Raw genomic sequence first — 11687 nt, 5'->3', positions numbered from 1 at the left:
GGTGAGGGGGAGGACAGACAGGAAAGTGGAGTTATGGCCAAGATCGGATCAGTCATGATCTTTTTCAGTGACGGAGCAGGCTCGAGAGATCGAATGGCCTACTCCCGCCCCTACTGATGTTCCTGTTTCCCTCAAGGGGCCCACCCAATTTCCCTTTGGAATCTCCGTCATCTCCGCTTCCACCGCCCCTCATGGGCAGCGAGTTCCGGGTCATTCCCACTCGCTGGGGAAAAAAAAAGTGCTTTTTTTTTGGGTGCATTTTCATGCGGTCGGCCAATGAAAGGAGGATCGGTGAGAAAAAGAAACCTTAGGGAGCCCATCACAGCACTGACGGCCAGGAGAGCGGAATCACAGCGGCTGGCTTCCAGGAGGCTGACATTACACTCCGCTTTTCCAAAAGCAAACACCAGGATACCCACAGGTTCTGTCGGTTAACCCCCTCCACAGCCCTGACCTAGCCATAGGCCACCCCACCCCTCCCAAAGACCCTCCAGGCTCCGATGGGCTTAGGAAACCTTTTCGGGAAGCCGCCCGTACACGAGAGCCTTCGCCTCGGTTGGGTCAGAACGAAAACGCTGCCGAGTTCTGGTCTTCTCAATACTGAAAGCCACAGAGGCACTGGGAAAAGTACCAAAAAGTAGAGCAGGTTTTACAAGGAGCGTACCAAAACTGACAAGGAAAGGCTGAGTAGGGTTGGGGCTCTTTTCTCGAGACCCGGGAGGTTGAGAGGTGACTGCTAGGGGTCTTTTAGAATTATCAAGGGTTTTGTTACGATAGTTGAAGGGAAGATGTTCCCATGTGTTGGGAGATCGAAACTAGGGTCCATTCAATATGCAACAGTCACAGGTAAATCCAGTGGGGAGTTCAGGAGAAAGAAACCTCTTCACCCAGAGAGTGGGGAGAATGTGGAACTTGCTCCCACAGGGAGTGGTTGAGGTGAATATTATAGATGCATTTACGGGGAAGCTGGATAAACACATGGGGGAAGAAGGGAATAGAAGGATATGGTGTTAGGCCGAGATGAAGCAAAGGTGCGAAGAGGCTTGTGTGGAGCATAAACACCAGCACGGAGCAGATGGGATGAATGGCCTGTTTCTGTGCTGTAAATCCAATGCAAATGTACGTAGAAAGAACAGAAATGATTCTTACTCTAAAAAAAAGAGATGCACCGGTTGCAATTTTCCTTCCTACCGTAAAACTATCTGCCTTCCGTTCATCTTCCTCTCCCTGCCACCTCTCCCAACACCCTCTCCTCCTTTTAGGCTGCCCCCTTAAATCCCAGTATGCAGGTCCAGATTGTAGGCGTCAGTCTCCCCCACCTCGGTCTCTGCTTTAGCTCAGTGTCGGGTTTTTTAACCTCGCGCCCCTCCGAAGCGGCTTGGTTTTATGTTATTTTTTTTTAAAAACGTTTAAGGCGCCTCATTAATGCAAGCTGCCCACGCCACTGTTGGTAGGTGAGAGCTCCCTGCAGAGGACAGGGCTGCTAGCTGCAGAGGGTGGGAGAGCCGGTGCATGTGACAAGTGCTTTTAAATACAAAGGAATCAGCTGAGTGCAATAAATCACTAGTAAGTGCACTACATACTGTACAGTCCCAGAGTAAGTTTCTTAACTGGGTAAATCCACCTACAGTAAAACACCAGGACACCCACAGCACCACTAGACTCACAAAACAACAAGCTGCCTTTATATAGCATCTCTAATAGTAAAACATCCCCCTCCAGCTGCTTAACAGGAGCATTATAAAACAAGTATGACACAGACACACATGGAGATATTGGGACAAAATCCTGGTCAAAGGAGGTGGGTTTTAAGAAGCGTCTTAAAAGAGGAAAATGGGACGGAGAGACGGGGGGGTGGGGGGAGAGGGAATTCCAAAGCTCAGTACCCCGAGGTACGGCAGCCAATGCGGGGGAGCAATCAAAATCGAGGACGCCCAAGAGGCCGGGTTCAGGGCAGCACTGAGTTCTTGGAGGGTTGTGGAGTTGGAGGAGGCGACAGGGGTGGGGAGGGGGGGGAAAGGAAGCCTCGGAGGGATTTGAAAACAAGGATGAGAATTTTAAAATCGAGGCGTTGCTCGACCGGGAGCCAGCGTAGGTCAGCGAGCGCAGGGAGGGGGCGGGGGGAGCGATAGGGAAGCGGGGCTCGGTGCGGGTTAGGACACAGGGGACAGATTCTTGGATGAGCTCAAGTTTACAGGGTTTTAAGGAAACGCCTTCCGAAGAGGCAGGGAGGTAGCGGCTTTTGGTAAGGGAGCGCAGAGCCTGGATACCAAAGGCAGTGCTCTGGCCGGTCTGGTGAAGGGAAGCGGGGACACACACACACACACACACACGAGGCCAGAACGGCTGTGTCTCCCCTCAGGATGTCAGCGCACTTCAGCATTTGAAAAGCGACATCAGGTTCCGAGCGCTGGGCCAGAGCTCAGTGTCTCTACATCTAGAGGTCAGCTTCGAGCCTGATGGGACTTTAGACCAATTCCACTCTGGTTTTACAGCACCCTTTAGCGGCAGAGAACCTGGCAACATACCGCTGAGGGGAACCCGGGGCTGGGATCTCTCCATCAGGTTAAACACTACAAGGGCTCCACAGCCTGACAAGAAGGACAGAGGCACTTACTTGCAGCAAGAGAAAACTAGTTGTTAGGCCGAGGGAGAGGGGGGAGGGGTTGGCATGCACACAGCAGATAAGCAACTGGTGTGGCCCACATCGATGGCTGAGGGGGCTCCCTCATCGGTGGGGAAAGGCTGCAGCATCCTAGTGCCTGGACACATCGCCGCGTGACTTACAGCTACGTGCAGGGCAGGGTCAACCTGCAGCCACAGCAGTCACTGCCCTCGACGCACAGGAAGCAGCTCCCCTCCCCTCGTTTCATCCCGGGCTCTCTGAGCCATCGGCAGTTGCTGTGAAACTCGAGGTGGACTCACCACAGGCCCTGGAGGGTGGGGTGAGGGAGGGAGGGAGGGTGGGGTGAGTAAGGGAGGGGGGGAGGGGAGGTGCTGCCCTCCAATAAGCTCAGATAAGAGAAGCTTGCATTTCTGTAGCACCTTGCGCGGCTTCAGGACGCCCCCTAAACACTTCACAGCCGATGAACTACTTGCTGAAATGTCAGCACTCGACACTAACGAACAGCCCAGTCTCCTGGACACCAGCGCCAACACTTCCAACGCTCTTCATTGGGCTCTAACGCACTTTGGGGTGTCCTGAGGTCAAGAGGGGCACTGTACAAATTCTTGGAGAAGTTGGGGCTGTTCTCCTAGGAGAAAAGGAGATCGAGGGGAGGTCTGATGGAGGTGTACAAGACGATGACAGATTTAAATAAGGAAAAGCTGTTCCCGTCCGCTGATGGTACAAGGACTAGGAGGACACAGATTTAAGAGTTTGAGTGAGAGATGCAGGCGGGGGGGGGTGTGAGGAGGAACTTTTTTCCTCTGCGAGTGGTAATGAGCTGGAACTCGCTGTCGACGAGGGCGGTGGAAGGGGAGACGATGAATGATTCCGGAAGGGAATCAGGGACTTGAGGGAACAGGGCCGCGGGGTCGGAGTGGGGGGAGCGAGGCTGATCCTGGCTGCAACTTTTACTGAGCTCCGATGCATGGGGCATGTCCTAAAGCGGCGGCCAATGCCGGCCTAGCGAGCGAGCAAGCCCGCCCAGGAGGACCTACGCGAGTCAGACCAGGGGGACAGCACAAACGGCTGGAGAGTTAAGACCAGCTGGTGACCCCGATTGTGACCGCAGCCCGCCTGTCCTATCGGAAAGCCTGGGCCTCGGTAACACGGTCGCTCTCGCGGCACGATAACCATCCGCGCGCGAGGCCATTCGGACCGTCTGATCGTACAAACCTACAAAACCCCAGCCCGGTACCCGACCGTCTCTCAAAACATCCTGATCTTTATCCTTTCGCAGCCTCATCCAGAAGTCAGCTCCCAGGCCACCGGTCCTCTCTGTGAGGGTCTTGCTTTAGTAGTCACTCTTAAAATTCGCCTTTCGCTCACACCTGCACCTATTTCCCATGTGTCACTTGGCGTTAATTTTATTGAAACTGTCCTATATTTTCCTCCCTCTCAGACCTTTTCCTCCAATTCTGACCGATTCAGAGACTTGCTGCGAGTCTGCACGCGTCTCCCCCGCCGCTATCCCCCGTAAACGCTCTCACATTTCTGATGACCCCCCCCCCACCCACCCACCCACGTCCAACTTTCAAAAGGCAGCAGTCGCCCGAAGGAAGGCGGAGCACCTCCGACAGGACACACGCACTTTGAGCTTTGCAAGGTCGTTGAAGGGGATCCCGGTTAAAAATCCTCCTCCTCACGGTTCAAATCCCTCACCGCCTTCCCCGCGCGCCCCCCACCCTCTCCTTTATCTCTATAGCCTCCTCCAGCCCTACAACCTTCCGAAATCCTCATGCTCCTCCAGCTCTGGCCTCCTGAGCGTCTCTGATTTTAAATCGCTCCACCGTTGGCGGCCGTGCCTTCAGCTGCCTGGGTCTCAAACTCTGCAATCCCCCCCCTCCCTAAAACTCTCTGCCTTAAAACCTACCACATTTTTATTTTTAAAAAGCAAGCTTCTGGTCACCTGTCCTAGAGTCGACTTATGTGGCTTAAGTGTCAAATTTTGTTTGCCAATCGCTCCCGTGGAGCGCCTCAGGACGTTTTACTATGTTACGGGGGCTAGACAAATGCGCGTTGTTGTTGCTGCTGACCCTAATTAGCATCTCCGGGGCTCTGAGATTGCACCAGGTCACTTCTGCTGCAAAAGGACATGAAACACGTGTAAAGTCAGGCATGCATCAGTCACAAGCTAACTCACTATCTTGTGTACATAAAGAGGACGGAGCCTGCCCTTGTGCGAAGCAGCGAGATATCACCAGCCTGACAAACCCCGGGCTGTGGCATGCTTGTCTTTCCGTGCCCCTCTGCTCCCTCTGAACGCCGTGCAAAGGCATCAGGCGTGGCTCACGGCCAACTCTCGCGCCTCTGAACCAGAGGATCACGGGTTCCACTTGCACTCCGGAGACGTAAGCACATAATCCTCGACTGACGCTCCTGCTGCTGACCTTGAGGGAGTTCTCTCCTTGGTCTCCTGGGACCGATATTCGTCCCTCTCCCTCAACCCACTAAAACCGATTACCTGCTCGTTTATCTCATTGTGGTTTATGGAATCTTGCTGTGCGCTGTGCTACAACCCCTCCATAACTAATTTTTTTCTTTCACGGGGACGTGGGCAAGGGCCAGCATTTGTTGCCCATCCCTAATTGCCCTTGAACTGAGTGGGCTCGCTCGGCCATTTCAGAGAGGGGGGGGCAGTTAAGAGTCAGCCACATTTGCTGTGTGGGTCTGGAGTCACATGTAGGCCAGACCGGGTAAGGATGGCAGATTTCCCTTCCCTAAAAGACAGACGTGAACCAGATTGCAACAAGCGAGGATAGTTTCATGGTCACCATTGCTGAGACTGGCTTCACATTCCAGATTAAGCCTGGGCCTCTGGACTACTAGCCCAGGACGCCACCATCGCCCCACACATTTACTGGCTTTGAAGCAGTTTGGGGGGAATCCCAAGCCTGCCATAGAGAATACGTTTCTTTTTAAACCCTAATTCCCAGTCAATGGGCCCCAACATACAGTACGCACTCACCCCACCCCACCCACGTACACACACGGAGCTCGCTGCCTACATGGACCATTACAAATTAGCCTCTGGAACTGGTGAGCCAAACAGCCTCCTCCGGAGGCGAGGTGTCATCAAAGGGATACGAACGGACCCCCCCCCCCCGCCACAAAAGATGCCTTTACACCGGATTTAAATACGGCCGAGAGGGTGAAGCGAGCTGCCAGACAGACAGACGCACGCACGTACATATGGGGTCCCTGCATATCAAGGGGAATGCTGTCAGAGAGCTAGGCACATACTCTCCATCTGATCACGCTGCCCACACAGGGGGGGGGCGGGGTGTTCAAATGTCTCCTGGCCGAGGACAGATCGAAGCCTTGAGGACAACACCCATCCCTCCAGGAAATGCTGACCGGTTACAAAGCGTCCTTTCAACCCAGGGAGCCCGCCCGTCAGCACTGGCTCAATTTATGTGGCCTGGGGGGGGGGTAATGGGGGCCCAAACGGGAAAGGGGGGGTGAATCGCACTGTGCCCAGGGCAGCCCCCACCCTGTGGGGGGAGTGTGGCAGGCGAAACGTCCTCCGAGAATACTGGGACCCCAAACGACGCAGCCTCTCGAGGCACCGCACTCCGCACAGGGAGTTAGGCTTTCGATCGCCTTCCGGCTCGGCAACCATCTCCGCTCCCACCAAAGCCTCCTCTCCCACCGGCTCGGCAACTCTCCCCCCACCCCCCACCTCCGCTGAAAGAAAGAGGGAGGCCGTACCTGTCGTCATCACCGTCCGGGTGCGTTCCAACCGACAGCATGGACTTGGCCAGGGTCTGCATGGGCGAGGTGAAGCGTAGCGAGCTGGCGACGTTGGGCTCAGAGGCACGGGTCTTTCTGGAAGGGCTGCCGTCCTGGGTTAAGGGGGCCGGCGAGACGGACGTGGATCGAGGCTCAGAAAACTAGTGGGGGGAGGGGGGTGGGTGGGAAGCAAAGAGAGAGAGGCAGGAAAGAGTTACTTCACAGAAAACAACCCTCGCCACGAGTTCACCACCGCATCACGAAACGCGAGGAAGATACGCTCAACCTTTGGAGGGGCCCAGCTCCTGGTGGCCGATTCCGGGCACCGCTTTGGTGGTAGTGTACAGAGAACTCTCGGTGAGGCCACAGCTGGAGTACTGTGTGCAGCTCTGGTCGCCACATTATAGGAAGGATGTGATTGCACTGGAGGGGGTGCAGAGGAGATTCACCAGGATGTTGCCTGGGATTGAAACATTTTAAGTTATGAAGAGAGGTTGGATAGACTTGGGTTGTTTTTGTTGGAGCAGAGAAGATTGAGGGGCGACCTGATCGAGGTGTACAAGATTATGAGGGGCATGGACAGGGTGGATAGGGAGCAGCTGTTCCCCTTAGTTGAAGGGTCAGTCACGAGGGGGACACAAGTTCAAGGTGAGGGGCAGGAGGTTTATGGGGGGGATGTGAGGAAAAACTTTTTTACCCAGAGGGTGGTGAGGGTCTGGAATGCGCTCCCTGGGGGAGGATGGTGGAGGCGGGTTAGCCTCACATCCTTTAAAAAGTACCTGGATGAGCACTTGGCACGTCATAACATTCAAGGCTATGGGGCCAAGTGCTGGTAAATGGGATTAGGTAGGTAGGTCAGGTGTTTCTCACGTGTCGGTGCAGACTCGATGGGCCGAAGGGCCTCTTCTGCCCTGTGAGATTCTGAGATTTAGGAAGGGCGTCAAGGCCTCGGAGAGGCTGCAGAGGAGGTTTGCTTCGAATGGTTTTAGGGATGAGGGACTTCAGTTAAAATGTGGAGAGATGGGAGAAGCTGGAATTGTTCTCCTTAGAGCAGGGGGAGGAGTGGTTAAGGGGGGAGGTTTAAGAGAGGTGTTCAAAATCGGGGACAGTTTCGATGGAGTAAACAAGGAGAAACTGTTTCCACTGGCAGGAGGGTCGGTAACCCGAGGGACACAGATTGAGGGTAACTGGCAGAAGAAAACAGGAGGAGGAGACAGAAACCTCCTTTTAAACGCGTGGTTATCTGGAACGCACTGCCTGAAAGGGAAACTTCAATAACCTTTGAAGTATTTACCCAGTTCCCCTTCAAAGGGAAAGCGCCGCAGGGCTACAGGGAGAGAGTGGCCCGCTCTTTCAAAGGGCTGGCCCAGGCGCGATGGGCCGAAGGGCCTCTTCGTGCCCTGCGCAGGTCTGTGATTTTTCTTTTGGAGGGAGCGTGGTAACTTCAGTGACCATGTAAAAGGGGGAAGGCTTCCCTCAGTGGGAAGCGATTGAGAAGAGGAGGGAAGGGAAGGGAAGAGGGTGGAAAGGTTCCATCGAACCGTAACTACCCTTAACTCCAACGCGCTCGGGTTTCAGCACGACACAGTACGCTGCTTCTTTCAAACGGCCTGGCCTTCCCACCCACCCCCCCCCACCCCCAACCCCCCACCCCCAAAAGGCCACTGAGAGCCCATTCAGTTCGACTGCGTAGAAACCTTTGGCACGATACCAGGGTAAATATTTTGAATAGACAGAAACATAGGCACGAGAGTGTTTCGACAGGTTTCAAAAGAACTCATTGGGACTCACTGAGGAGTGGGGGGGGGGGGAGGGGCCCTGGGGTGAGGGGCACCAGGTCACCTCAGCCAGTTTTGTCAAACGCTCAACCGGAGGGGGTCGGGGGTGGGGGCGGGGGAGAGAGACCCTTTGGTGGGGGTGAAGGGAGGGCTGGGTAGAGACAGTGGGGTACCGAGTGATATCACTAGTCAGCGATCCTGGTGACCAGAGAGCACAAAGCAGTCCCGGAGAGCTGTACCAACCGAGGGGGGCACCCCCCCCCCCATCCATCCGCCCCCACCACCTCCCCTTCACCCCTCGCCCCCCCTCCCCCCCTCAGGTGAATGCAAAAGATTGCAGGAGGGAGCTACTTTCCACAATTTATCCCCTCGCCCAATATCAAAATGGACAATCTGATCGTGGGATCTTGCTGTGTGAAAACATGGCTGCTGCAATGCTACACAACAGTGGGTAACTGTCCCAACAGCATTTCCCGCATCACCCCCCACCCCACCTCCAAATATTAAAGGGCATGTCATCGGGCTGTGAAGCACTTTGTCACAGCCGGAGGGGTGGGTGGTGAAAGGCACCACAGAAATGCAGTCTTCCTTTCTGGAGAAGGGAGGATGGTTCGAAGCAGCGAGAAGCTGCCTCAGTGAACACTGCAGCCGGGTCAGCCAACGACAGAGAGTTCGCCCAGTCCCGGCCACCACTGCCTGATCCTCACACCGCCCCTGCCCGCTGGAGGGCTGGGGAGGGAGGGGAGCGGGGGGAATGGGGACGGGGGGAGGGGGAGCAGAGTGAGGGGAGGAGGACCAGGGGAGGGGGAGCAGGGGGAGGGGAGGAGGACCGGGGGAGGGGGAGGGCCATGTGCCTGGCTGAACCGACTGCAGGACGCAGGGCGGCGCTGGGCACCGTGTGCTGCAGCTTCGAATGTGCCTCAACTCAGGACTTGCATCTTGTTTGTAACCGGCAGCCGCAAACCAACGGCCCCCCACAACATTCCCCTCCCGCAACACCCCCCCCCGCCCCCCGGCAACATCATCACCGCCCCCTGCAACACCCCCAGAAACCACCCCCCCACCACCCCCAACAACCCCTCCCTCCCTCCACCCACCCATCTGCCAATGTGAGCGAGATGGGCACCCAGCCCGACACATGCTGAACTTGCCTTTCTCACTGCTCCCTGCTCCCCGGACGAGGGCTGGTTCACATTTGGCGGGAGCTGCTTGGCTGCAGCCTGCTCCCCGGCGGCCGCCTGGGGTCCGTGTGGCGTGGCGGGTCCGGTCTTCGCTTCCTCCCTCGGCGCCGCCCCGGCCGGCCCCGCGCCGCCGCCGGTCTCCACGGGCCCGGCCGCCGGCCCAGCGCCCCTGCCGGCCGGGGGGAGGGGGGAGGCCCGCGGGGGGCTGGCGGGGGCCGGCGATCCCGGCCGGCGATCGGGGCCGGCCGGCCCGTCCGAGCTCAGAGTCCTGGCCGCCGCCTGGGCGAAGGGGGTGGAGGGGCGGCCGGCGGCCAGGGCCTTCCCTCGCGGGGGGTCCGCCTGGCAGGGGAGCGGCGGCGACCCCTGGCTCTTGGGCGCGTGCAGCTTCGGCCGGAGCTGGCCGACGGCCTTGTGGGCGAGGACGGCGACCTCCAGGTGAGAGTCCAGCGAGTTGACGTGCCGGGCGCCATCCAGGACTTTGGCCAGCCCGTGGCCGTCCAGGTCCCTGTCGTACAAGTCCACGCAGGTCCAGCGCCCCCGGCGGTAAGGCTCCCCCAGGCCGTGGTCCAGCTTCACCACCCGGAAGCGCGAGCTACAGGAGCCCCCGGCCGGAGCGGGCGGGCAGGGGGTCCTCGGGGGCGCCTTGGAGGCCTCCGGTGGTGGTGGTGGTGCCGCTGCCTCCCCAGCGGGAGGGGGCGGTATCGTCCGATCGGCGGCCGGGCCGTCCTGCCCGGCGCCCGCCGGCTCGGGCGGGGCGGGGTGCCCCCCGGGCGGCGGGCAGCCCGGCCCCCCGTTCACCAGGGGGGCGAACTCCGCCTCGCCGTTCAGCGGCTCCTTCGCGGTTTCGCCGCCGTCGTACTCCGAGGTGACGCTGGTGATCTGAAAGCCGCTCTTCTTCTTCCCCCCGATCATCGTCCGGGAGTTCTCCTCGTCGCGAGGACAAAGACACAAAAAAAAAAGACACAAGTCTCCGGTTTTCTCCCCCGCCCCCTCCCCCCCCCCACCCCGTGACGCCAACCCTAGCCGCTCAGCTCCCACATCTCCGACCGGCTAATTCTCCAAAGGCTCCCCTCGGATCCGAAAGGCAAGCAGTACAGGAGAGCGGGAGAGAGAGAGAGAGGGGGAGCGGAAGCCGCCTCGGCTCACGAGGCGCCGGTCTCAGGGCCCACGGACATTCTGCACGCCGACGGAACTGGTCCACATCTCCGCGCGGTAGGAAGGAAGGAAGGAGGAGGAGGCGGCGGCGCGATCGAGCGAGGGCCCCCGGCAACGGTCAGCCACCAGTCCTCCGGCTGGGAATGGGTGCCATGGGGGCAGTGAGCGAGGCCAAGGCTGGAAACTCTCGGCCCTCGGCTGAGGTCGTCCTCCGCGTTGGTGAGAAAGGAGAAGGTTCGAATGGGAGGGTCAAGTGACCTGTGAGGCAAAGAGAGAGGCAGATGAGTTCCTTCATAAGCAACAGGTACATCCCACCCCACCAAAATAAACACCAGGCACGATTCAATTTAGACCATGGGCTCCTACGGCTCAGGAGGTGGCCATTTGGCCCATCACGCCTGTGCTGGCCCTTTGAGAGAGCTGTCCGATTAGTGCCCCGACTTCGCCCTGCTAAATATCCCTTTCCGGGTATTGATCCAATTCCCCCTTTTGAAAGTTGTTATTGGACCTTCTTCCTCTCTCCTTACAGGCAGCGTATTGCATTTGCTAGGTCAGAAATCCCTCCCCCTCCCCTCTCGGCCTCTTCTGCCAAACTCTCTGAAATCAGAGAGCGACGCAGCCCAGAAAGAGGCCATTCGGCCCCCGGCCAACTGTTCCCTCTAGTTACCGGCCCCTCTGCCGGTGGGGCACAGTTTCCTCTCGCTAACAGCATCTCCGAGGAGAGACATGCATTGATAGCATCTTTCACGTGCACCAGTCACCCCACCCCCCCCCATCCCCCCAAAGTGCTTTGCGACCGATGAGGTACCTTTTTGATCACCCCGGTAACATAAGGACCGTGGCAGCCGACTGGTGCACAGCAAGCTCCCACAAGCAGCAACAGGATGATCAGCTGACCATAAGACATAGGAGCAGAAATTAGGCCATTTGGCCCATCGAGTCTGCTCCGCCATTCAATCATGGCTGATAAGTTTCTCAACCCCCATTCTCCCGCCTTCTCCCCATAACCTTTGATCCCCTTACCAATCAAGAACCTATCTATCTCGGTCTTAAATATACTCAATGACCTGGCCTCCACAGCCTTCTGTGGCAATGAATTCCATAGATTCACCACTCTCTGGCTAAAGAAGTTTCTCCTCATCTCTGTTCTAAAAGGTCTTCCCTTTACTCTGAGGC

General features: G+C 57.5%; 1 protein-coding gene across 1 annotated transcript; it reads right to left on the bottom strand.

Annotated features, from left to right (window-relative positions):
• Positions 1 to 506: 506 nt before the first annotated feature.
• LOC144676400 (uncharacterized) lies at positions 507 to 10313 on the bottom strand. Its single transcript, XM_078536818.1, has 3 exons — positions 9327 to 10313; positions 6377 to 6558; positions 507 to 618 (listed from the first exon to the last, which is right to left on the bottom strand). Exons 1-3 carry the CDS (start codon positions 10266 to 10268, stop codon positions 507 to 509), a joined length of 1236 nt encoding a protein of 411 aa, XP_078392944.1. The 5' UTR covers positions 10269 to 10313.
• Between the last annotated feature and the right edge of the window lie 1374 nt (positions 10314 to 11687).

The sequence above is a fragment of the Cetorhinus maximus genome, unplaced genomic scaffold (assembly GCF_964194155.1).
Source record: "Cetorhinus maximus unplaced genomic scaffold, sCetMax3.hap1.1 HAP1_SCAFFOLD_1566, whole genome shotgun sequence".
NCBI lineage: Eukaryota > Metazoa > Chordata > Chondrichthyes > Lamniformes > Cetorhinidae > Cetorhinus > Cetorhinus maximus.
Note: the sequence above shows the minus strand (reverse complement) of the source record. Positions and strands in the feature narration are given on the sequence as shown.

Coding starts and splice junctions, on each gene's coding strand:
- LOC144676400 (XM_078536818.1), bottom strand. CDS start 10,268: ATGATCGGGGGGAAGAAGAAGAGCGGCTTTCAGATCACCAGCGTCACC. Junction 6,559..9,326: donor AGCAGGGAGCAGTGAGAAAG/GCAAGTTCAGCA, acceptor TCCCCCCACTAG/TTTTCTGAGCCTCGATCCAC. Junction 619..6,376: donor CCGGACGGTGATGACGACAG/GTACGGCCTCCC, acceptor TACTTTTCCCAG/TGCCTCTGTGGCTTTCAGTA.